Source organism: Somniosus microcephalus, chromosome 2, assembly GCF_052327205.1.
Source record: "Somniosus microcephalus isolate GS21.2 chromosome 2, FLI_Smic_1.0, whole genome shotgun sequence".
Classification (NCBI taxonomy): Eukaryota; Metazoa; Chordata; class Chondrichthyes; order Squaliformes; family Somniosidae; genus Somniosus; species Somniosus microcephalus.
The window spans coordinates 22,453,730-22,480,754 of record NC_140988.1 but is presented as its reverse complement, the minus strand read 5'-3'; the positions used below and the strand labels follow the sequence as shown (position 1 = coordinate 22,480,754).

Here is a 27,025-nt window from a genome sequence, read left to right as displayed (position 1 = left end):
AGAAATCAGGAAAATTAGGTGGTAATTGGCAAAATCAGACTTTAATGATCTTGATCTATAACAATGCAGATTATTGTTTTCTTCAACAGTCAATCTGAGCTTTGTTTTTTGCATATTCCAATAATCGTTAAAGAATCACACAGGCAGCTGTAGTATTGAAAGTCCGAGCATGCTTTGTAATTGAATAGTATCCAGCCTTAACTTGCTTGACCCCCTGAGAGTGTAACATTTTCAATTCTAAAAGATAATGAAGACTGCAATGGAACCATTACAATAAAATGATCTCACTAAAGGGTTCAGATAGAAGGCTTTATTTTTTTTTTGGAGGTGTTGACCTGGCAAACGTCAGTTGCCAAGAGTCTTTATTTAGTTTATGTGTGACAATGTTACCAGTAAAAGATTAAGGCCTAGAAATTCAGTGGGCTGCGCCACCCGTTAGTGCCCAAAGAGGGCACTTAGTGGGTTTTACGCCACTGGCCACGCCTCCCGCTAAATTTAGCGGGACGCTAATGGCGCTAGCCGTTAGCACTGCGCTGCTACCGATGACGTTATCGGTGTGCGCAGCGCCCCGATCGTGAAATTTGGTAGCGCCCCCTGCTTTAACGCCGGTCGCAATTTGCGACCGGTTCAGGGGGGCCTACCTGCAGCGGTTGAGGTGCGGGGCGGCCATTTTTTTTGCTGGCTGCCTGCCAGCACCTCTCCGCGCTGCCGTCCCCGGCCTCCTGACCCCCCCCCCCCCCCCCCCCCCCCCCGGAGTGCCGGCTGTGTCCCAAGAGCCCGGCACTTCTCCTCAGTGCCGGGCTCTTTTGCCGGCACTCGCGCTCTTCCAGCGCGCTGCAGCAGGCCCCTCCCCTTCTTAAAGGGGAGGAAGGCCTGCGGCACGTTGCGCTGCGAACTTCAGTTGCAGCGCCCCAAGAGGGATGTGGGGCGCCTCGAGTAGTGCCGCGCTTCCCTCTGGGGCGCGCAAACTGAATTTGCGGCGGCCGGCCGCGACTTCTTCTAGGGCGCTACTTCCGGCACCCTGGCGAGGCTGGCACAGGGCGCCAGTGAATTTCTAGGCCTAAACTTCTAATGCAGGGGCACTGGGTGCACAGTGGTCTCTCGTGTGATCCCTGGGTTCAAATCCAACCCAGACTGATGGGATGAAAGTCTGCTGGCTGTAAGGGCCCTTTGTGTAATGAGTTTGAACAGTCTCAATCCAGCTCCTAGTGGGCAGGGACACACATTCAGCAGCAAATGTCAATCTCTCCCGGAGAAATGTGGGAAATGGAAAATGGTCATACTGGTGCAGCAAGGGTCTGAGGCTGAAGTACATTGTTGGAGCAGAGTAGAGGAAGTTTTACTCTCTACCTGGCTGTGTTATACATGACTTGGGACTGCTTGATACTGACACTGGATACCTGAAACGGTGAAATGTTTCATTCCCCGTGACTAATATCCCTCGCTTGATGAGCACAAAAACGTTGAAGAAAAAAACTTGTGATATAATTACTTTTGGGAAATAACACTTTTTTAATGATTTTTGCATTTTTAAACATTACTAAAATTGTTTTTTCTAGGTCCAGTTAAAAGAATATGTAAAAATTCGTGATAGTATTTATGAGGTGGACAACAAATCAGAAGACTATTTTACATTTTCTCGTGTATTAAGTTACAAGGTATAGTACAATGTGAAATGATTCTTCATTCAAAAGGAAAGATGTGTAGGCTGATACTTAATTGTAGTTCTAAAGCAAACCGACAACATACTTCTGTGTATTGTTTTGGTAGTTACAGTTATAGTACTGTCGCATGTAATACTACAAATAGAAGCACTCTCCCCTCCTTTTTGAATATATATTTGCTTTCTTTAAGTTTCCCATGTGCCATCCCCAGCCTGAGAGATCAGTCTGGTAGCCACTTTCAGATGTACATATTTTATACAATACAGCTTTTGAACTGGTCCTGGGTATCTGCCAATGCCACTGTGTAGTCAGCTACCAAAAGGGGTGTAAGATTAGTCTGCATATATCCAAGTGTGTATATTTTAGATTTGCTAGTTAATCTCTCATTGCATTGCTCATAGATAAGAATTGAATACATATAATAATTAAGTGTTCTCTTCACCCAGTGCAGATAGGCAAGTGAATAACTAAATTTGTGCCTCTTAAGTTCTGCAGTTACATAAATAAATAAATCTGTGAATATAAGGTATTAAATGTGTGTCAGTTGCATACAAAATAAATCTGTCCAGATCATCAGCTTTGGTATTGATATAATAGGATAAATAAGCATGAGAAATTATAATATTTATCAGGAATGTAAGTAGGTAAAAGGATTAAGTGATGCCTCTGGGACAAGATGATATAATTTCTTTTTTTGTTTTTCTCATAGTATTCAAGTAATATGGAGAAGATTGATCCAGATCACCTAATTGCACTGGTGGCTGAAGTTATTCCAAAGCATTCCTGTCTTGTGTTCTGCCCCACCAAAAAGAATTGTGAAAATGTGAGCAAGATGCTCTGCAAGTATTTAAACAAGTATGTATAGAATTACTGCAAATACATTTCATATACTGGAATTTCAATCATTACATTTTCTAACAATTGCTATATATATGTGACCAAAATATGAATAATACAAAGCAGTTGTGCCTTTGTTTTTTTGGATCAAAAGCTCTATTGAACTTAACTCAGTTTGATTTTCTAACCCAGGTTCATGTTCATACCTATTATTAAGGGATATATTTGTGGTTTTTTTAATTCATTCTCGGGATATGGACGTCGCTGGCAAGGCCAGCATTTATTGCCCATCCCGACTTGCCCTTGAGAACGTGTTGATGGGTCGCCTTCTTGAACCGTTGCAGTCTGTGTGGTGAAGGTACTTCTATGATGCTGTTAGGTAGGGAGTTCCAGGATTTTGACCCAGCGACGATGAAGGAACAGTGATATATGACCAAGCCAGGATGGTGTGTGACTTGGAGGGGAATTTGGAGATGACTATGTTTCCATGCACCTGCTGCCCTTGTCCTTAATAGGTGGTGGAGGTCGCGGGTTTGAGAGATGCTGTCAAAGAAGCCTTGGCAACTTGCTGCAGTGCATCCTGTAGATAGTATCCACTGCAGCCACGGTACACCTGTGATGGAGGGAGTGGATGTTTAAGCTGGTGAGTGGGGTGCCAATCAAGCAGATTACTTTGTCCTGCATGGTGTCGAGCTTCTTGAGTGTTGTTACTGGACCCATCCTGGCAAGTGAAAATAATTCCATCACACTCATGACTAGTTAGTGGAGAGGCTTTGGGGAGTCGGGAGGTGAGTTGATTGACACACAATACCCAGCCTCTGACCTGCTCTCGTAGCCACGGCATTTATTTGACTGGTTCAGTTCAATTTCTGGTCAATATATAATAAACTAAACTATGCTACTTTTTTCAGCATCTTTGTGTATTAATTGTATTAATTCAGTATGTTGCACTTTCAATTACAAGCTCAGGCATTATTTAAAAAATCCATAAATGAAGGTAAATGCAAATAAACTTGCACAATGCCTTGTTAATGTTTTCAAAATCTGTCAAAATGCTACCACCACCTTTTGAAGAACTGAGAATTGTGTTTAAAAAGTGCTTTTACTCTATTTTGAACCAAAATGCTGTTTTTAGGGCCAGATTTTGATCTTTCCCTGTTGACTTCTGCAGCAGGTGCCCCTAGTTAATTTTGTACAACACAAGGGAACTTTCCTGAAACATGAGCCCAGGAATTACTGTTGGTGACATTAGCGGATTAGCATTTAGTCTGCTGCTAACAATCTGAGACCCGTAGTTCCAGTTCATCTTTCAGCCAGACAGTCCCCTGTTCACAGAGCCCAGCTGAAGTTTAAATTCTGTTATCCAGAAACGAGACGTGCTCAGGCACCCTTTATATTTGTATAAAATATAGACGACATTGTACAAAGATTTAAATTATTGCAGGTAGGTTTTAAAAAGTGACCAGATGCTCCAAGGAATCCCTTGGACGCATTTGACATTGTGCTGCAGTTGCACTGCATGCAATTCAAACTGAAATAATGTGAAATTACTCGCTTCAGGGAGTCTCGCACTGCTTCTCTCCAGATTCCGATCAGGAAGGAAATAACATTTTGCACCAACACTGAAATTGTAGTGTAAACGGACCTTGATTTAATGTCTCATCTGAAAGTAACAACATTACAATCATTAATCCTTCGAACATCAACAAGTGAGAACATAAATTATAACTAGTATCCTCATGATTTGGATAAAAACACAGACCCAAACTGGTGCCAGATTAATCCTCATTGTTATAAAAAATGCCTTGGAATGATTTTGAGCTGTTAATCTAATCTGATCTAAATCATGATTATTATTGTTTAAAACTATGAAAGGATAGGACAGGGTAGATACAAACAGACTGCTTCCAGTAGTTGAGCGGTCTAGAAACAAGGAGCCATACATACAGGTTTAAATGTAAGAGATTTAGAACAGAGAGCAGGAGAAACCTCTTTACACAGAGACTGTAGAATTCACTTCAGTGGTTAGTGGTTGAGGCAGAACCCATGTCAACATTCAAGATTAGATTGAATAAGGGGTTGAAGGAAAGGGGGTTGAAGGGATACGGGAAAAGGGTGGGTAGGCATAATTAGGACTATGTACTCATGTGGAGGGTAAACGCCAACACAGGTTGGTTGGGCCAAATGGCCTGTTTCTATGTTGTAACTTCTATGTATTTCCAAATATAAATGCTGTAGCAAGTCGAAAGCATCCTTTGCGGAGGTTGGGGACGGCATTAAAAGGGAAATTAAAGAAGCGTGCAATAAGGGCACAGCAGTCATCATGGGTGACTTTAATCTACATATAGATTAGGCTAACCAAATTAGTAACAATACTGTGGAGGAGGAATTCCTGGAGTGTTTACGGGATGGTTTCCTGGACCAATATGTCAAGGAACCAACCAGAGATCAGGCCATCTTAGACTGGGTATTATGCAACGAGAAAGGATTAATTAGCAATCTTGTTGTACGAGGCCCCTTGGGTCGGAGCGATCATAATATGATCGAATTCTTCATTAAGATGGAGAATGAAGTAGTTGACTCGGAAACTAGGGTCCTCAATTTAAATAAAGGAAACTACGATGGTCTGAGGAGCGAGTTGGGTAGGATTGATTGGGGAATGGCACTCAAAGGGTTGACGGTGGATAGGCAATGGCAAACATTCAAAGACCGAATGGATGAACTACAGAAGTTGTTCATCCCAGTTTGGCATAAAAATAAAACAAAAAAGGTGACTCAACCGTGGCTAACGAGGGAAATTAGGGATAGCATAAGATCCAAGGAGAGGACATACAAATTGGCCAGAAAAAGCAATAATCCTGAGGATTGGGAGCAGTTTAGGATTTAACAAAGGAGGACAAAGGGATTAATTAAGAAAGGGAAAATAGAATGAGAGTAAGCTTGCAGGGAACATAAAAACTGACTAAAAGCTTTTATAGATATGTAAAGAGAAAAAGATTGGTGAAGTCAAGCGTAGGTCCCTTGCAGTCAGAATCGGGGGAATTTATAATGGGGAGCAAAGAAATGGCAGACCAACTAAATACATATTTTGGTTCTGTCTTCACAAAGGAGGACATAAATAACCTCCCAGAAATACCGCAGAACATAGGGTCTGATGAAAGGGTGGAACTGAAAGAAATCAGTATTTGTAGGGAAATGGTGTTAGGAAAATTGATGGGACTGAAGGCCGATAAATCCCCAGGGCCTGATAATCTACATCCTAGGGTACTTAAGGAAGTGACCCTAGAAATAGTAGATGCATTGCTGGTCATCTTCCAGAACTCGATAGACTCTGGAACTGTACCCATGGATTGGAGTGTAGCTAATGTTACCCCACTATTCAAAAAAGGTGGCAGAGAAAAAGTGGGGAATTATACACCGGTAAGCCTGACATCGGTAGTGGGGAAAATGCTAGAGTCCATTATAAAAGATGTAATAGCAGAGCACTTGGAAAGCAGTGACAGGATCGAACAAAGTCAACATGGATTTACAAAAGGTAAATCATGCTTGACTAATCTGCTGGAATTTTTTGAGGATGTAACTGGTAAAATAGATAAGGGAGAACCAGTGGATGTGGTGTATTTGGACTTTCAGAAGGCTTTCGATAAGGTCCCGCATAAGATGTTAGCGTGCAAAATTAAGGCACATGGGATTGGGGGCAAGGTATTGACTTGGATAGAGAACTGGTTGGCGGACAGAAAGCAAAGAGTTGGAATAAACGAGTCGTTTTCCGAGTGGCAGGCAGTGACTAATGGGGTACCGCAAGGATCGGTCCTAGGACCCCAGCTGTTAACAATATATATTAATGATCTGGACGAGGGAATTGGATGTAATATCTCCAAATTTGCAGACGACACAAAGCTGGGTGGGAGGGTATGCTGTGAGGAGGATGTCATGAAACTCCAGTACAATTTGGACAGGTTGGGTGATTGGGCAGAAACATGGTAAATGCACTATAATGTGGATAAATGTGAGGTTATCCACTTTGGTGGCAAAAACAGGAAGGCAGATTATTATTTGAATGGCAATAGATTGGGAGAAGGGGAAGTGCAAAGAGACCTGGGTGTTCTTGTGCACCAGTCGCTGAAGGTAAGCATGCAGGTGCAGCAGGCGGTTAAGAAGGCAAATGGTATGTTGGCCTTCGTAGCAAGAGGGTTCGAGTACAGGAGCAAAGATGTCTTGCTGCAGTTGTACAGGGCCTTGGTGAGACCACACCTTGAGTATTGTGTGCAGTTTTGGTCACCTTACCTGAGGAAGTACGTTCTTGCCATGGAGGGAGTGCAACGAAGATTCACCAGGCTGATACCTGGGATGGCAGGAATGACGTACGAGGAGAGATTGTGTCAAATGGGCTTATACTCACTGGAGTTTAGAAGATTGAGAGGGGATCTCATCGAAACCTATAAAATTCTGTCAGGTCTGGACAGACTAGATGCAGGAAGGATGTTTATGCTGGCCGGGGAGTCCAGAACCAGGGGTCACAGTCTAAGGATAAGGGGTAGGCCATTTAGGACTGAAATGAGGAGGAATTTCTTCACGCAGAGAGTGGTGAACCTGTGGAATTCTCTGCCACAGAGGGCGGTGGAGGCCAGTTCATTAAATATATTCAAGAAAGAGTTGGATATATTTCTTAAGGCTAAAGGGATCAAGGGATATGGGGAGAAGGCAGGGACAGGGCACTGAATTTGGATGATCAGCCATGATCTCATTGAATGGCGGAGCAGGCTCGAAGGGCCGAATGGCCTACTCCTATCTTCTATGTTTCTATGTTTATGTTTCTATGAGCGCTAAAATTAAATTGCTACGTTGCTATCATGCTCAGGTACTCGTGTATTCATGTTTAATCTTCTCAATAATCTGCTTTCCCCAGGTCATTCATAGCCCTAAAGGAGAAAGAAAAGTGTGCTCTTATTAAGGAATTGAAAAACATCGGAAATGGTATGATATGTCCTATTTTACATGGCACAGTGCCATATGGATTAGCATACCACCACAGCGGGCTGACAAATGATGAAAGAAAGCTTATAGAGGAGGCCTATTCTGCAGGAGTACTCTGCTTGCTTACTTGTACATCAACACTTGCTGCTGGTGTTAACCTACCAGCTCGGAGGTTAGTGCCAAGTCATTACTGTACAATTGGAAAAAACACTTTGAACAGGTGGAAAGTCTTGAGTCAGTTGTACGATTTTCGTTCATCGATTTTTCTTTCATCTTAATACATTCACAATTTAAGAACTGCTTCAGAAGGACATACTGCATTGCCAGCACCTCGGCCAGGTGGCCATTCTTTATGCACGAGCCAAGACAATGAGCGCCAGCAGGCTGTTTAAATGTGGGGGATAGTATAGCTGTAATAATCAGACATCCATATATGTGCACTTTTCAACAGGACGAGATTTGTCCAGTAGTGATGGTCTCTACAGTCGAATAGACTGGCAACCCTCACTGTCCAGGCTCTCGCATGAAGAATGATCAATTGGATATGGTACTGGAGGGCTACCACTGACTATAGAACTGCATCCCAGTATGGCGGTCAACCTCTGGAGAGCAAGGAGATAAAACAAAATACGTAGCATAGTGTTATGAATCTTATGATCCATGAAGAAAGACTCATGAAATAACACTGGACGGCCAGCTGGTGGCGCTGTCCAAGGAGTATAAATACTTGGGCGTGGGCCCAGCTTTCCCAGGACATTTTGTAAACAGGAACTAGTGAAGTACAACTAGACCTCCATGTTTGGAAACAAGTTGATTAAAGCCTTGCTTTATACTCGAACCAAGTGCGTAGTGAGTTTTATTACATCACATAGATTTAGGGTTTCCTTGGTATTTTCTTTAAATAAATTAGCATACTGCCCTTTTTTTGGTGGGGGTGAATTTTAGTGAGCGATATCACAGCTGATAACTGGAATATGTTTCTACCTTGGGCACCTTGTTTTAGTGCATGGCACTTCTAGACCAGTATAGCGCAAGCCTAATGCAGAGCAGAGCTCCTTTTCAATGCCCCAACAATCAGTTCCAAATTAATCAGTGTGATTTATTTTCCTCTTCCCATACCAGCCATCCTTTTGGCCTCTCTGGTCAATATTGCAGATTTGTAGAGTTTTATGCCATGCTCCGTTGTCCACTATGAACGAGATTGAAACTGCCCAAACTCATTTCATGCAAGATCATCATAGCCAATTGAGAGAGGAGACTCTCGCCCATCATTGTGTGCTCGGTTTAAACCCAGATCCTTGAAGTTACCTCACTGAGCTAAGCACCCTAACCCAATTATAATAATTTTTTAATTGAAACACAGTTTTGAAAACTGCAGAATCTTTCAGCGACTGAGGGATGCTCCCTGTAAAAGGCTGAGACATGGGAAGGCTAGGAGCATGCACCCAGTTCCTTCTACCTCAGATCTAGGTACTCTAGCCTCTTAAAAGCAGGAAAATGGTGTGCTCAAACAGGAGGTGAGCCACAGGTACGGATTGTTTTTATCATTGAAAACGTTCCAGATTGAACATTGTAAGTGAATCATCACTACATTCTTGGTGAGCCTCCTGTGATGGCGACTTATTAAAATTGTTTAGAGCATGTCTGTATGTGTATATCAATTCTTCCTATCTCTGTAGCAATTGGATGGTTAAATTACAAATAATATGCAGAATAATAATTGAGCACATTACACCTACACTCTGACTTTGGTTAAGTAGTAACCTCGCAATCTTGGATGCATGGAAATGCTAGGAAGGAAAGGACACTGCAAAAATCACAAAAAATCTGTACTTCCATTGGTTTTAAAATTTGTCTTTTCTCCCTTTACCCATTCTCAAAGTGATGATTCATGCTGGGTCTCTATTGGTGAGAGTGCCCTTCTAATGTCTTTTCCAAGTGATTTCCTGTGAGCATGGACAGTGAAAGCCACCAAGCTATGGAAGCCAACTCGGCATGGTCTGGTCCTATGCTTGTCTAGCATCCACACACTTGCTTTTCCAGAAGTGATCACTAGGTAGCAATCTAGGTATCCCCCATAACTGCCCAAGCTGACATCGGCTAATTCAGTACCGGTCGGGTACTGTACCATACCATGCAGTACACTTACCCACTGAGCCACTGGGACAAGCAGCACTTAATGCAAACTCAGCAGCTTCACTCAACAACTGTACCATCCCTACCCCAGCAAAAATGGTGACACCTTCCTTACACCCGCAAAAAGCAGTAAAATTAAAATAAAAAGGCCTAAATTGTGAAGCATGAAACCTACAGGCTGAGCTGTTTGAGCAAGTCTCCATCAGGTATTCATTGAGATGATCAATTGCTAATAGTTCGAATTGTTCTGATTTTGTTGATTTTTATTTTATATTTTTTTTCAAGAGTTATTCTGAGATCACCTTATGTTGCTAGAGATTTCCTAAAGAGAAGTCAGTACAAACAGATGGTTGGTAGAGCTGGCCGAGCTGGTATTGATACAGAAGGAGAGAGCATTCTGATAACACAAGAGCAGGACAAACAGCTGGTAATGTCATTTAAAATATTACATTTTATTGTAATTAATGCTACTACATGTGCCTGTAGAACTCGTGTGGTTTGTTTTTGGTGCCCCAGACTGTTTCACAGCTATAGTTATGTTCAAAGAGTAATCTCTAGAAAACCCAGGTGAAAATACACATTTCAGGTTAAGCTACAATTTAAAGCCTCAGTCAGGACTGGGAGATCAGCACTCCCTCCACCCTAAACCCCTCCCAAAAAAAAAAGGTTATACTCAAATTGTCACAACGCAGCTGTGGGAAACGCACATGGGGAGTGGTCAGTAATTGGTTGGGGGATAGGAGACAGAGTAGGGATAAAGAGTTTGTTCTCACATTGACAGGATGTGACAACCAAAGTTCTCCAGGGATCTGTTCTGGGGCCTCAGCTTTTCACCATATATATTGGTGACATGGATGAAGGAATAGAGAGTTGCGTATCCAAGTTTGCAAAGTTACTAAGTTAGGAGGGACAATAAGTTGCGTGGATGGGAGCAGGAAGTTACAAAGGGACATAGAAAGATATCATTCCTAGACTAGTGCACTAGTACAAAAGTAATCAAAAAGGCTAATGGAATTTTGGCCTTTATCCCAAGGAGGTTGGAATGCAAAAGTGAAGTGATGCTTCAGTTGTATAGAGCCTTGGTCAAACCCCATCTGGAGTACTGCATTCAGTTTCGGGCACTGCACCTCAGGAAGGACGTATTGGCCTTGGAAGGGGTACAGTGTAGATTCACCAGAATGATACCAGGACTTAAAGGATTAAATTATGAGGCCAGGTTGCATAAACTTGGCTTGTACTCCCTTGAGTATAGGAAGCTGAGGGATGGTCCAATCACGATGTTTAAAATGATAAAAGGATTCGATAGGGTAGATCCAGAGAAACTACTTCCTCTGGTGGGGTATCCAGGACAAGAGGGCGTAATCTTCAAATTAGAACTAGGCCATTTAGAAGGGAAATCGGGAAGCACTTTTCCACACAAAGGGTAGTGGAAATCTGGAACCCGCTCTCCCCAGAAGACTGGATGCTGGGGTTCAGTTGAAATCTTCAGTACTGAAATTGATAGATTTTTGTTAGAATTTTATAAGTTTCAAAGTATCTGACAGGACTAGACAGACTAGATGCAGGAAGGCTGTTCCCGATGGCAGGGGAGTCCAGAACCAGGGGTCACAGTCTTAAGGATAAGGGGTAAGCCATTTAGGACTGAGATGAGGAGGAATTTCTTCACCCAGAGAGTGGTGAACCTGTGGAATTCTCTACCACAAAAGGTAGTTGAGGCCAACTTATTAAATATATTCAAGAAGGAGTTAGATATATTTCTTAAGGCTAAAGGGATCAAGGGATATGGGGAGAAAGCAGGGACACGGTAGTGAATTTGGATGATCAGCCATGATCTCATTAAATGGCGGAACAGGCTCGAGGGGCCGAATGGCCTACTCCTGCTCCTATCTTCTATGTTTCTATAAGGATATTATGGAATATGGAACAAAAGCAGGTAAATAGAGTTGAGGTACAGATCAGCCATGATCTAATTGAATGGCGGAACAGGCTCGAGAAGCTGAATGGCCTTCTCCTGTTCCTACCTTCCTATCTGAACATACAGCCTTTACAGTGGAAGCTGAATTGTAATAATGTACAGTTCTAAATACTTTCCTCCTATTTAAAATTATTGGTCTGGAGTTTCTGCTAGGTTGTGCTGTTTTTTTTCAGCGCAATTTGCCTGAAATCGGTCAAAGCAGCACAAAAGATCAAGGAATTTCAAGTACGAATTGAGTTTCCACGTTTGCGTTAGATTAAAAAACATCAGCTAGAAACAGGCCCGGCCCACAAAACTGGCCACACTTCCAGATTGAATTAATCACCATTGCAAATTTCCGCTAATGCGCCAGGTCGTGGGCCTTCAAGGAGGCTCTTAAAATTAAGATTTTTTTTTAGGTGCAATGTTACTAATTGGCACTTTTAAAAGCTTTTGCGTATAATTTTTACAAAATTTACAAAGAAACTAACTACAGTACACCAATATAACTAGCAAATGGTTCAGTTTAGTTTTTTTAAAGTCATTTTCAGTTATTTAAAATCGGGTTACTCAGGAGGTGGACTAGACACTGATTAAAAATGCTTATTTTTAGTGATTAAACCTATTTTCAGCTGTATTAGTCAAACTGCACCAAGTTACCACTCTTAAATATATCACGGTGTAGGAACTGGGGTTCCTAGCCGAAGAATTGAGATCGACCCTGAAAATCAAAAACAATAAAATTTAATGAACAAACGAAGCTGTACAGGAAACTGTAGGATACAATGCAAATAGGTCTGGTCTGCTTGAAAGCCTCTCTGGAAACTGCTAGCAGGTTCCGAGCTCTACTGCTAGAAGGTTCCGAGCTCTGACGCCATGACATCATCACGTTCTTCCTGCCGTTGAGAGATCACGTGACGGACGGCATGATGTCATCACGCGGAGTACAGGAAAGAAGCCCTAGTACAGTTAACAGATACATTAAAGGTGCAGCCCCCAGCTGTACTACATTGCTGTAAAAGGAATTATATACAATTGTCCGTAATCCTCTGGTGGTTCCGCCACAACGGAATTTTTTTTAAAGCAAAAAAAATTATGCTCTAATGAAAGGATAATTACTAGTCCTAGCCCCTTCCGGGCTACCCCGGATCAGGCGTATTCCTCAGACGTTCACTTTCAACTAAAGATGCTTAATTGGGTCTAAAGGTCCAGACTATCTCTCCCTAAAGGAAAGGAACAACCTGAAAATGTTACCGTCCTCCAGATAGCACTTTTAATAAGTTTAGCTAGACTGTAACGTTCCGGATATTATGAGGGTCTGGAAAACTCCACCAGAATTCTGCAACTCCTCACCAAAGAGTGTACAGAGATTGAGTTTGCGAGTTTGATACAGAAGTATTATGTGAGACAATTCTGAAAATATATAGATTTATTAAAGAACCAACATATAATTTACAGTTGGTGAGTCAATCGCAACATTAACAGTTCCAAAAAGAGAAAGCTTTACAATCTTATCAGAGATCCTTACTCTCAAATCTTAACTTCGCTACAGTTTTACAGTTCTTAAGGTTTATTCAGGATATCCACCAAAATCAAATACAGTACCTTGATCCCCAAGGTACAAAGAATTGTAGACTTACAGAGCTAGCTCTGAAGCCAAGAATCGCTTTGCCCCTTTAAGCGAGTCTATTATCCCATTTGAGAGTTCAATATTTATACCCTTTTACAGTGGTATTTCCTTTAAGGTTTTCTGCTGATGAAAGCTCATTATCTCTAGTCATTTTTCTGCTGACCCCTGCAATTCTTAGTCACCTCAGCTGGTAGCACTACAGAACCATGTCTCTCCTCTAAGTGTGCTAAGCTTATCATAAAAAACGGTGCAACAGCAGGTGCGCTCCACCCGGTATCATCTTTACGAAGGCAGATGTTTGTTACTTTTATGTGTACAGGAGGTGTAAATTAGAACACCTTGTACCAGGTAACTATTGTCTTGCTCCCAAAGATTCAGACTTCGGGAGCCTTTAACCTTCTGTTTTCAATAAGGTTATTGATTCAGTGTCAACAACTTATCTTATCTCAATAGCCAGAATACTATCGCAGCTTTTTCATCGTTGGGTTTCTAGATTTCCAGACCCAGTTTGTCATGTTTTAATAAGGCCAGAGTTCTTTCATAGAATGGTGTCTTTTTCTGAAAAGGTTATATGGCTTATTCCTTCACACTAAACGCTCCCCGATTGCGCTGGTTCATGGCAGATTTTACCTTTGGTGATATGCAAGAGAGTTTGAGTGGAAACTTGAGGGATAGACTCTTCTCAAAACTAGCGTAATTTTTGGAAACTCCATGCCATTTTATCCACTTATGTTTTGCTATTGAGAGACAGGCAAGCAACCTGTCTCTAGTCCAGTGCTACAGCCACTACTAAGCTTGTCAGCAGGAGGTGCAAATAAGGAGCCTTAGTTGACGTAACAACTTTCCTTGCGTCAGGAAAACCACATTGCCTCTGTCTGATGTCTCCCACTAAATGGCTGACCAAGGTTGGAAATTAGGAATCATATGTGGAGGATCACAAATCACAACTCCTACTCGCACATACATTGTTACATGATGTTCTCTGCATTATCCAAATTGTGACAACTTTGTATGTTTTTGCATCTCCATCTACAGGTTACAGACTTAGTAAGTAGACCTTTGGAAAGTTGCTACAGCAATCTTATACATGCCAATGAAAAAGGAATTAAAGATCTGCTGCTATCCCTGATTGGGCTAAAGGTATATAATCACACACTGTGTAAAAATGTAACAATATATGGGCACTGTTCACTTAAACTGGTAATAGGTTATAACTAGTTCTGGTTTTTTTCCGCTACATGTACTTTCCAGTCAAACAAAATCATGTTCTTCTGATGAGATGATAAAAAGCATTGGACCAGTATTTACGTCATGGATTACTAGTGTACGAATGGCTAACATATATCTTTCCGAAGTTCCTGTCTCTCGGCTATTTTAGCAGAGGCATTAGCCCATTTAAAATAGAGGTTAACATCTCCACTAAAAATAGTTAAGAAAGGAATGTTAGACAAATGTGTTTCAGGGTCCTTGTGAATGCTGTAGTTATCTTGTATGTTTCTTTTTGCTAACAGCAGCTGTCATAGCAACAGTTAACCAAATTAACCACTGTACTCAATTGATATGAAATGCATGCTGAAATATTAATGACAATCACTAGTTATCAAGTGACAGTTAAGAGTTGATTATTGGGAAATAATAGTCAGTATTTATTGTCACCTTGAGGTTCAGATAAAAGTTATAAAGTGCTTGAGCTTTAATGTTCTGATCTATAGCATTATCTGAAACCCTTAATGGCATTACTGCCTTCCAATTACTTCAGGGTATCAGTTATCCTCTGCGTAATACATGTTGAATTGTTTACTTAAGAGAATCTCCAATGGGCAAGCTATACAAAGATACCATCATTAAGGTTGTCCGGTTTCCCCATCCAGTTCTATATCCCTCTTCTGGAAAGAGGCTGTTTCGCAGCTCAAGTAAGGATGGTTTTACTGAAAAATGTTGGACTCCATTTATCATGAGTAAATCCAGCATGTTGGTTGCTTTGGTGTAAAAATCATATTCACAATTGGATTTTTTTGTGTCATTAATGTGAAAGATGCTGGTGCTGAGGAATGGCACACTGCAAGCACCCAGTGGCCGCATCAGGCACTTGACTATTAAATATAACCTCAGCCAAATGAGGATTCAAGCTCTTCGACTGATTCCACAATTTGTCTGAAACCCAATCTCAAAAGAGCATTCCCCTGTACGTTAGTGTAAACTTCTCAGTCCGTTACCTTCATGAGCTATCTCAGTAAGATTTCCAGTTGCGTAGAATTTACAGCACAGAAACATGCCATTCGGCCCAACTGGTCTATGCTGGCGATTATGCGTCACACAAGCCTCCTCCCACCCCTCTTATATTAATATCAGCATATCCTTCCAGTTTGTGTGTAGTTTTAGATTGTGGATCCATATCTACTAGGAATTATGGATCCATATCTACTAGGAATTGGGTTTCGATTTGTCCAAACTCTTATTTCATTCAAGACCCTTTATACGTGGCAGGGAGAAGAGGATTCAAACCCAGAATCCAGCCAGTCAGTCCCTTTTTGAGTTTGTGATTTTTTTAAATCAAGATTTCTAAATTGAACTACAGTAGTGCCTAAGTTGAGTTCCTAGGTTTGTGGGACAAAAAAACCCTTCATGAAATTGCAACTTATACAGTGTAGTTTATGGCACACTGCTTTTGTTTACATATAATCTGCCTTTGTCCTGCTGCAGTCTGCCACATTCTTCCACACAGCCCGTCCACACATTGATATCATCCACAAATATTTGATATTATCCCACCTACACTTGTGTCCAAATCATTTATGTAGATATAGAGAAAAAAGAAGTCCCAGTGCAGGTCCCTGGGTATGCCACAAACTATACCTTACCAATCCGAGAAATAGCCATTTACTCCACTTGCTGCTTGCAATCCTTCATCCATGCCACCATTTTACTTTTAGCACAGTGACTTTAACAAGGCTCTTATGTGGCACTTCATCAAATACTTTTTGAAAGTTCAAAACCACTATGCCATTGCATTCCCATTTCTATGCACTCAGTAATTTTTTTCAAAGAACTTGATTAAATTATCAACCTTTACAAATCTGTGTTAATTGTCCCTGATTAGCCCATCCTTTCCAAGTGTTCACCAGTGTTATTCCTCATTGTGGTTTTTTAACATTTGTTCTCGAAGGTGGGCGATGCCAGCAAGGCTGCATTTATTGCCCATCTCTAATTGTGCTGAGAAGGTGATTGTGAGCCTTCTCCTTGAACTGCTGCAGTGCTTATAGTGATGGTGCTCCTACAATGGTGTTAAGTAAAGAATATCAGGATATTCACCCAGCAACAATGAAAGAACAGTGATCTATATCGGAGTCAGTTTGGTGTGTCTCTTGGAGGGGAACCTGGAACTGATGGTGTTCTCATGACATTGCTGCTCTAGTCTGTCTTGGTGGTAGAGGTCACATAGAGTCATAGAGTCATAGAGTAATACAGCACGGATAGAGGCCCTTCGGCCCATCGTGTCCATGCCGGCCATCAAGCCCTGTCTAATCTAATCCCATATTCCAGCATTTGGCCCGTAGCCTTGTATGCTATGGCATTTCAAATGCTCATCCAAATGCTTCTTAAATGTTGTGAGGGTTTCTGCCTCCACAACCCTTTCAGGCAGTGAGTTCCAGACTCCAACCACCCTCTGGGTGAAAAAGTTCTTTCTCAAATCCCCTCTAAACCTCCCGCCCTTTACCTTGAATCTATGCCCCCTAGTTATTGACCCCTCTACTAAGGGGAAAAGCTCCTCAGCATCCATCCTATCTATGCCCCTCACAATTTTGTACACCTCAATCATGTCCCCCCTCAGCCTCCTCTGCTCCAAGGAAAACAAACCCAATCTGCCCAGTCTCTCTTCATAGCTGAAGCGCTCCAGCCCTGGTAACATCCTGGTGAACCTCCTCTGCACCCTCTCTAACGCGATCACATCTTTCCTGTAGTGTGGCGACCAGAACTGCACACAGTATTCCAGCTGTGGCCTAACCAGTGTTTTATACAGCTCCATCATAACCTCCTTGCTCTTATATTCTATGCCTCGGCTAATGAAGGCAAGTATCCCATATGCCTTTTTTACCACCTTATCCACCTGTTCCGCCGCCTTCAGGGATCTGTGTACCTGCACACCCAGATCCCTCTGACCCTCCGTCTTGCCTAGGGTCTTTCCCTTCATTGTGTATTCCCTTGCCTTGTTAGACCCCCCAAAGTGCATCACCTCGCACTTTTCCGGGTTAAATTCCATTTGCCACTGTTCCGCCCATCTGACCAACCCATCTATATCGTTCTGCAGACTGAGGCTACCCTCCTCGCTATTTACCACCCTACCAATTTTAGTATCATCCGCGAATTTACTGATCATACCCTTTACATTCATATCCAAGTCATTAATGTAGACCACAAACAGCAAGGGACCCAGCACCGATCCCTGTGGTACCCCACTGGCCACAGGTTTCCAGTCACAAAAACAACCTTCGACCATCACCCTCTGCCTTCTGCCACTAAGCCAGTTTTGTATCCAATGTGCCAAGGCACCCTGGATTCCATGGGCTCTTACCTTCTTGACCAGTCTCCTGTGCGGGACTTTATCGAAGGCCTTACTGAAATCCATGTATACCACATCCACTGCGTTACCCTCATCCACACACCTAGTCACCCCCTCAAAAAATTCAATCAAATTAGTCAGACATGATCTTCCCTTGACAAAGCCATGTTGACTATCCCTGATTAATCCTTGCCTCTCCAAGTGGAGACAAATTTTGTCCCTCAGGATTTTTTCCAGTAATTTTCCTACCACTGATGTTAGGCTCACTGGCCTGTAGTTCCCCGGTTTTTCCCTACTACCCTTCTTGAATAATGGTACTACATTAGCGGTTCTCCAGTCCTCTGGCACATCCCCTGTGGCCAGAGAGGTCCTGAATATATGTGTTAGAGCCCCCGCAATCTCCTCCTTTGCCTCACACAGCAGCCTGGGGTACATTTCATCCGGGCCTGGGGATTTATCCATTTTTAGGCCAGCTAAAACCACAAATACCTCCTCCCTCTCGATGTTAATATGTTCGAGCATATCACAGTCCCCCCGCCCTATTTCTATGTCTACATCGTCCTTCTCCATAGTGAAAACAGATGCAAAAAATTCATTTAGAACCCCTCCTACATCTTCCGGCTCCACACACAGATTGCCACTTTTGTCCCTAATGGGCCCTATTTTTTCCCTAGTTATCCTTTTACCCTTAATATACTTATAAAACATCTTCGGATTTTCCTTTATTTTGCTCGCCAGTGTTATTTCATGGCCCCTCCTTGATCTCCTAATTTCTTTTTTAAGTATCCCCCTGCACTTTTTGTACTCCTCTAGGGCTTCCTCTGTCTTTAGCCTTTTGTATCTACCAAAAGCCCTCCTTTTTTTCCTAATCCATTCCCGTATATCCCCTGACATCCACGGTTCCCTGTGGTTTTTGGAACCACTCTTGACCTTTATGGGAACATGTTGCCCTTGTATGATCTCAATCTCCCTTCTGAAAGCCTCCCATTGCTCCGATGCGGATTTTCCTACAAGTAGCTGATCCCAGTCCATTTTGGCCAGATCCTGCCTTATCCTATTAAAATCGGCCTTCCCCCAATTTAGAACCTTTATTTCCGGCCCATCCCTGTCCTTTTCCATGACCACCTTAAATCTTACCATATTATGGTCACTATCACCAAAGTGCTCACCTACTAGCACTTTTTCCACTTGGCCGGCCACATTCCCTAGAATTAGGTCCAGTACCGCCCCCTCTCTTGTAGGACTTTCTACATGCTGGCTCAAAAAGCTCTCCTGGATGCACTTTAAGAATTCTACACCCTCTGAGCCTTTCACACTTTGACTATCCCAGTTAATATTGGGGAAGTTGAAATCCCCCATTATTATTACCCTATTATTTGCACATTTCTCTGAGATTTGCCTACATATCTGTTCCTCTATCTCCCCCTGACTGTTTGGAGGCCTATAGTACACTCCCAGCAAAGTGCTTGCCCCCTTTTTGTTTTTAAGCTCCACCCATATGGCCTCATTAGAGGACCCTGCTAATATATCATCCCTCCTTAGTGCAGTAATTGACTCCTTAATTAATATTGCGACACCCCCTCCTCTTATACCTCCCCCTCTGTCTCGCCTGAAGATTCTGTACCCCGGAATATTGAGCTGCCAGTCTTGCCCCTCCCTCAACCATGTCTCCGTGATAGCAACAATATCATACTCCCATGTGTTTATCAACACCTTCAGTTCATCCACCTTATTTGCAAGACTCCTTGCATTAAAATAGATGCCATCCAGCCTTGCCCTTATATATTTGCCCTGTCTACCAAGCTGACTTGTTTTTTCCTCCATAATTGGCAGCACATCCCCCCCTATTTCAGCTCCCCTCTGTATCCCATCCCCCTGCCAAGTTAGTTTAAACCTCCCCCGACAGTGCTAGCAAACCTCCCCGCAAGGATATTTGTCCCGCTCTGGTTCAGGTGCAACCCGTCCGACTTGTACAAGTCCCACCTTTCCCAGAAGCAGGCCCAGTGATCCAGGAAAGTAAAACCCTCCCCCCTACACCAACTCTTTAGCCACGCATTCATCTGCTCTATCCTCCCATTCCTATACTTACTAGCACATGGCACTGGGAGTAATCCAGAGATTACACCCTTTGAGGTCCTGCCCTTTAATCTGTTACCTAGCTCCCTAAATTCTTGATGCAGGACCTCATCCCTCTTTTTACCTATGTCGTTGGTACCAATGTGGACCACGACCACTGGCTGTTCACCCTCCCCCTCCAGAATGCCCTGCAGCCGCTCAGTGACATCCTTGACCCTGGCACCAGGGAGGCAACAAACCATCCTGGAGTCACGTTTGCGGCCACAGAAACGCCTATCTGTTCCCCTTACTATAGAATCCCCTACCACTATTGCTCTCCCACTCTTTTTCCCCCCCTCCTGGGCAGCAGGAGCACCCCCAGTGCCAGGAAGTTGGCTGCTGCTGCCTTCCCCTGGTGAGTCATCCCCCTCAACAGTATCCAAAGCGGTATACCTGTTTGAAAGGGGGATGTCCGCAGGGGTTCCCTGCACTACCTGCCTGCCTTTGTTGCTCCGCCTGATGGTCACTCCCTGTGCTGCCCTACCCCGAGGCGTGCACAACTCGCTAAACGTGGTATCCACGAGCCTCTCAGCATCGCGCATGCTCCACAACCCATCCACCCGCAGCTCGAGCGCCGCAATGCGGTCTACAAGTAGCTGCAGCTGGATGCATTTCCCGCACACATGGTCGTCAGGGACACTGGCAGCGTCCCTGATTTCCCACATGGAGCAAGAGGAGCAGAACACGGGTCTGAGCTCTCCTGCCATGACTTACTCCTTTAATTAATTTAAAAATTAATTCAATACCCCAGTTACAGGTATACTCTAGGGCGCTTTATTTACCAACTGTCCCCACTACACCTTAATCCCGAGAAATTTAACACCACAGAATTCAAGCTTGTACTGAAAAGAGAGAAATACTCACCAACCAATCACTTACGTGCTCCCTGGTGACGTCACACTCTGATTATTTTTTACCTCTCTCCTCTGATGTTGATTTGGTACGCTTCTGCTTTGGCGCCGGTTTTTAAGCCGGGCCTCTGCTGCTCTCCGCTGCTGCTCCCTGCCCGAACTGGTCGGGCTTCTGCTTTGGCGCCGGTTTTTAAGCCGGGCCTCTGCTGCTCTCCGCTGCTGCTCCCTGCCCGAACTGGTCGGGCTTCTGCTTTGGCGCCGGTTTTTAAGCCGGGCCTCTGCTCCTCCTCCGCTGCTGCTCCCTGCCCGAACTGGTCGGGCTTCTGCTTTGGCGCCGGTTTTTAAGCCGGGCCTCTGCTGCTCTCCGCTGCTGCTCCCTGCCCGAACTGGTCGGGCTTCTGCTTTGGCGCCGGTTTTTAAGCCGGGCCTCTGCTGCTCTCCGCTGCTGCTCCCTGCCCGAACTGGTCGGGCTTCTGCTTTGGCGCCGGTTTTTAAGCCGGGCCTCTGCTGCTCTCCGCTGCTGCTCCCTGCCCGAACTGGTCGGGCTTCTGCTTTGGCGCCGGTTTTTAAGCCGGGCCTCTGCTGCTCTCCGCTGCTGCTCCCTGCCCGAACTGGTCGGGCTTCTGCTTTGGCGCCGGTTTTTAAGCCGGGCCTCTGCTGCTCTCCGCTGCTGCTCCCTGCCCGAACTGGTCGGGCTTCTGCTTTGGCGCCGGTTTTTAAGCCGGGCCTCTGCTGCTCTCCGCTGCTGCTCCCTGCCCGAACTGGTCGGGCTTCTGCTTTGGCGCCGGTTTTTAAGCCGGGCCTCTGCTGCTCTCCGCTGCTGCTCCCTGCCCGAACTGGTCGGGCTTCTGCTTTGGCGCCGGTTTTTAAGCCGGGCCTCTGCTGCTCTCCGCTGCTGCTCCCTGCCCGAACTGGTCGGGCTTCTGCTTTGGCGCCGGTTTTTAAGCCGGGCCTCTGCTGCTGCTCCCTGCCCGAACTGGTCGGGCTTCTGCTTTGGCGCCGGTTTTTAAGCCGGGCCTCTGCTGCTCTCCGCTGCTGCTCCCTGCCCGAACTGGTCGGGCTTCTGCTTTGGCGCCGATTTTTAAGCCGGGCCTCTGCTGCTCTCCGCTGCTGCTCCCTGCCCGAACTGGTCGGGCTTCTGCTTTGGCGCCGGTTTTTAAGCCGGGCCTCTGCTGCTCTCCGCTGCTGCTCCCTGCCCGAACTGGTCGGGCTTCTGCTTTGGCGCCGGTTTTTAAGCCGGGCCTCTGCTGCTCTCCGCTGCTGCTCCCTGCCCGAACTGGTCGGGCTTCTGCTTTGGCGCCGGTTTTTAAGCCGGGCCTCTGCTGCTCTCCGCTGCTGCTCCCTGCCCGAACTGGTCGGGCTTCTGCTTTGGCGCCGGTTTTTAAGCCGGGCCTCTGCTGCTCTCCGCTGCTGCTCCCTGCCCGAACTGGTCGGGCTTCTGCTTTGGCGCCGGTTTTTAAGCCGGGCCTCTGCTGCTCTCCGCTGCTGCTCCCTGCCCGAACTGGTCGGGCTTCTGCTTTGGCGCCGGTTTTTAAGCCGGGCCTCTGCTGCTGCTCCCTGCCCGAACTGGTCGGGCTTCTGCTTTGGCGCCGGTTTTTAAGCCGGGCCTCTGCTGCTCTCCGCAGCTGCTCCCTGCCCGAACTGGTCGGGCTTCTGCTTTGGCGCCGGTTTTTAAGCCGGGCCTCTGCTGCTCTCCGCTGCTGCTCCCTGCCCGAACTGGTCGGGCTTCTGCTTTGGCGCCGGTTTTTAAGCCGGGCCTCTGCTGCTCTCCGCTGCTGCTCCCTGCCCGAACTGGTCGGGCTTCTGCTTTGGCGCCGGTTTTTAAGCCGGGCCTCTGCTGCTCTCCGCTGCTGCTCCCTGCCCGAACTGGTCGGGCTTCTGCTTTGGCGCCGGTTTTTAAGCCGGGCCTCTGCTGCTGCTCCCTGCCCGAACTGGTCGGGCTTCTGCTTTGGCGCCGGTTTTTAAGCCGGGCCTCTGCTGCTCTCCGCTGCTGCTCCCTGCCCGAACTGGTCGGGCTTCTGCTTTGGCGCCGGTTTTTAAGCCGGGCCTCTGCTGCTCTCCGCTGCTGCTCCCTGCCCGAACTGGTCGGGCTTCTGCTTTGGCGCCGGTTTTTAAGCCGGGCCTCTGCTGCTCTCCGCTGCTGCTCCCTGCCCGAACTGGTCGGGCTTCTGCTTTGGCGCCGGTTTTTAAGCCGGGCCTCTGCTGCTCTCCGCTGCTGCTCCCTGCCCGAACTGGTCGGGCTTCTGCTTTGGCGCCGGTTTTTAAGCCGGGCCTCTGCTGCTCTCCGCTGCTGCTCCCTGCCCGAACTGGTCGGGCTTCTGCTTTGGCGCCGGTTTTTAAGCCGGGCCTCTGCTGCTCTCCGCTGCTGCTCCCTGCCCGAACTGGTCGGGCTTCTGCTTTGGCGCCGGTTTTTAAGCCGGGCCTCTGCTGCTGCTCCCTGCCCGAACTGGTCGGGCTTCTGCTTTGGCGCCGGTTTTTAAGCCGGGCCTCTGCTGCTCTCCGCTGCTGCTCCCTGCCCGAACTGGTCGGGCTTCTGCTCCCTGCCCGAACATGGCAGGGAAATGCTGCTGAAGTAAGCTTGGCGAGTTGCTGCAGTGCGTTCTGTAGATTTTCCATACTGTAGCCACGGTGCACTATTGGTGGAGGGATGGATATTGAGTCCAGTACCAGGGGCGCCAATCAAGCAAACTGCTCTGTCCTGGATGATGTTGAGCTTTTTGAGTGTTATTGTGATTCAACCATCCAGGAGAGTGGTGGGTATTCTAGCACACTCCAGACTTAAGCCTTGTAGATGGTGGAGAAGCTTGGAGGGTCCAGAAGGTGAGCTACTCTTTACATAGTACCCGGCCTCTGCCCTACCCAGGAAGCCAGAGTGTTGCTACGACTGGTCAAGTTAAGCTTCTGGTCAATGGTGACCATCATGATGTTGATGGTGATGGTTGGAGACTCGGCAATGATGGTGCTGTTGTAGGTTGAGGAGAAATGGCTCGACTCTCTTGCAGTTTGCCTACTGCCAAGTTAAGCTAACTAGTTTAGTTTATATTTAACTGGCTTATCCCCTTCCCCTTTGATATATCATAACTGTAATATATATTGCCGACAGAATTAGCAGCAACCAAGTTCAACAAGGATTATAATTATCTGAAGAGAAGAACAAAAATATTTTGCAACATGAGGCAAGATTGTGTCTTTGTCAGCTATATAGAAAGTGGTAGTTCAGGTCATACTGCTTTCCCAGCGGAAGGAAGGAATCATGGTACCAGATTGTCATCAAAAATGTAACATGTTCTTGAAGTGGTTGGGGGATCAAGAATGGGAACTGAATTATTTGTTTGTAATCACTGACAGAACTTGGGCACTGTTTAAATGGTGCCTCTACACAACTGTATAATATCATTAGCATTATGTTGTCCTCGCACTATAGAAGATTTATTGTTAAAGATTTATTATTCATGTAGCTTGTCCATGATTCAGGGAACAATGTGTGTATCCCAGTGACTTTGTTTTGTTTATGTTGTTTTAAACCGCTCATGTCCCGAGTGAATATCATACTTGGTTTAATCTTGATTAAAGCTGCCTTTTTCACCGTGGTAACAGAACACTTAGGTTTTGCGTTGGAATGAAACCAGTTTTTAATAGCATTTATTCATTCTACATTGAGACCCCTCAAAGTCATTTCAAACCGTTTGTAATTGTAAAGAGCATATTTACAACAGTTTCACTAAACACTTGCAGTATGTTGTGTCAAGTGGCTCATTCAGCTTTTCTAAAGAATAAATAACTCCGTGTGTCAAAGAGCTATTTGCTTTTGTTGGAAAACCAAATAAAAGTGTTTTGCAATGTGAGGCAACATTGGATCATTGTCAGCTTTATAGAAAGTGGTAGTTCAGGTTGACCGTTTACCTAAATTTGTATTTTCTTCCCCACCCAAAGGTTGCCCAGACACTTGATAAAATTGTTGAGTTCATGGCTGGCACTCTGCTTGGTGTGCAGCAGCAACACCTCTTCAAAGGGAAAAGCTTTTTGGAAGTCATAGAACAAGCACTGGAACCATTGATGGAAAAAGGTTTAATAAAGGGCAAAATATCAAGTAGTGGGGAAGAAATGTGCCACAAGCTGGAAGTCACAAAGCTGGGTCATGCTACCTATAAAGGTGAGCCAGGCACTCACATTTTCAACTACTGACCTCTCGCTTATTTGGCAACATCTGAACATTTTAAATCTAGGAATTGAAGTGCAGAGAACTCCTCTTGTGAAAGTGTTCTTTTTTCCTTCAAGGAGAATGTTCTTCTGACGAGTGTTGTGCACTTAACTGAGTCTCCACTGGACAGATTTCCTACTACATATTAGTCTAGATCTGCTGTACACGTTTAAATCTGTACCTAAGACATAAGAAATAGGAACAGGGAGTAGCCTATACGGCCCCTCGAGCCTCCTCCGCCATTCAATAAGATCATGGCTGAACTTTTACATCAACTCAATTTTCCTGCCCGATCCCCATATCCCTTGATTCCTTTAGTGCCCAAAAATCTATCGATCTCAGCCTTGAATATACTCATTGACTGAACATCCACAGTCCTCTGGGGTAGAGAATGCCAAAGATTCACAACCCTCTGAGTAAAGAAATTTCTCCTCACTTCAGTCCTAAACAGCCGACCCCTTATCCTGAAGCTATGCCCCCTGGTTCTAGACTCTCCAGCCAGGGGAAACAGCCTCTCAGCATCTACCCTGTCCAAGCCATCTGAGAATTTTATACTTTTCAATGAGACCACCACTCTGTACTGGACAGATTCACTAATATATCGGTTTGTCTCTAGGATCAATAGACTTGGATTACTGTGATACTTTGAACATGGACTTGAAGAAAAGTTTGGAGGGGTTGGTGCTTGGTAACTACCTTCACCTCCTCTACCTGGTAACACCATATGATATGGTATCCCAGTGTACGCCAGACTGGATGATCTATTTTCGGCAGGTAAGGTATGAGAGTTTAGTGTGCCATTCACAGTTACACAAACACTACATCTGAGTCAGTATCCACACCTCAGTGCTACTCTTGTATTCATAAGGACAAAATTGAACAAAATGTCAATGTGTCCTTTAATTAAATGCCGGCAACAAGAAACTTGGAAAAACTAGAGTTGCATTTACTGGAGCAGAGGCAGTTAAATGGGGAATCGAATAGAAATGTTGAAAGGTTTGAGAGAATAAATAATGAATTCTTTTCACTGGTGATTTGGAAATATGCAGGTATAAAGTTACGGTTAGTGTGAGAAGCATAAAGGAAGGGTGGTAGAAGAGTTTGTTCATGCAAAGTATTTTTAGAATATGGAATGCTGTACTGCAAGTGGCTACTGATGCCAAATCAATAGGATTTAAGAAGAAATTGGATAAACAATCCAAGAAAAATATTAAAGGATACAGAGAAAGAGAAGAGAAATGAGAGCAGAGTAAGTAATTCATGTGTAGCTGACACAAGCACAGTGGCTTACTTCTATGCTGAAATGCCTCAATTCTACAGTATTACTTGATGCCGTGTTACCAGCAAGAGAGTTCAGGAAATCCACTAATGGGATCGCTTATCATTTTTCAACACTTGTGCATACATATTCCAGGAAGATAATAGTTTGGTAAACATGGTCCAGAAGGACATTTGACACATTGTTGTGGCTTTTACAAATGTTTTTTGAGTATCACTGTGTATAATATCTTAGTTTGAAATTTCTTGGGAACTAGCAGTCACCATTAGATGTCCGAATTTTGTAAAACTTTGCTGTGGGTCCAGTGTGAGGAGGAGTTGTGTGCCATTTTGTTTTTATAAATGTTCGACACTCACTACACTCACGAGGGTACAGCACAGAAACATTTGACCCAACCAGTCTGTGTCGAAGTTTACCCTCCACACAAGCAAATCACATTTACCAGTCCTGTTTCCATGTCCCTTCAACCCCTTATCCTTCATCCACTAATCCAATCTAATCTTGAATATTGTCATTCAGTGTTCCCTTTAATCTGTGCGGCCGCACAGCACTCTGGAGGTCCCGTGCAGCCAGCTCACTGACTTTTAAAGGGAAAAACTGTACGTGCGCAGAATTTTGAATGGGCCGCACAGGGCCATTAAAGGGGCTGCGCGGCCCCCCAAAAAATTAGAAGGAACATTGTTGACATAGTTTCTGCTTCAATCAACCATTCATGGACTCGTGGATGAAATATAGGCACTTGGGTGAGGTGATCAGTGCCTGACTGAATAAGCTTAACTCGGCAAAAGTTTGGAGAAAAGGAAAGGGCAGAAAATTGAGA

At 44.7% G+C, this 27,025-nt stretch overlaps 1 protein-coding gene across 1 annotated transcript in view; it reads left to right on the top strand.

Annotated features, from left to right (window-relative positions):
- Positions 1-27,025, top strand: part of helq (helicase, POLQ like) — a 64,797-nt gene that overhangs the window by 24,947 nt on the left and 12,825 nt on the right. The window contains exons 7-13 of the mRNA XM_086005203.1: positions 1,560-1,658; positions 2,374-2,519; positions 7,411-7,650; positions 9,900-10,041; positions 14,234-14,338; positions 24,659-24,878; positions 25,543-25,752. Coding sequence (XP_085861329.1) covers positions 1,560-1,658; positions 2,374-2,519; positions 7,411-7,650; positions 9,900-10,041; positions 14,234-14,338; positions 24,659-24,878; positions 25,543-25,752 — 1,162 coding nt within the window. The remainder of the gene's footprint in view (positions 1-1,559; positions 1,659-2,373; positions 2,520-7,410; positions 7,651-9,899; positions 10,042-14,233; positions 14,339-24,658; positions 24,879-25,542; positions 25,753-27,025) is intronic.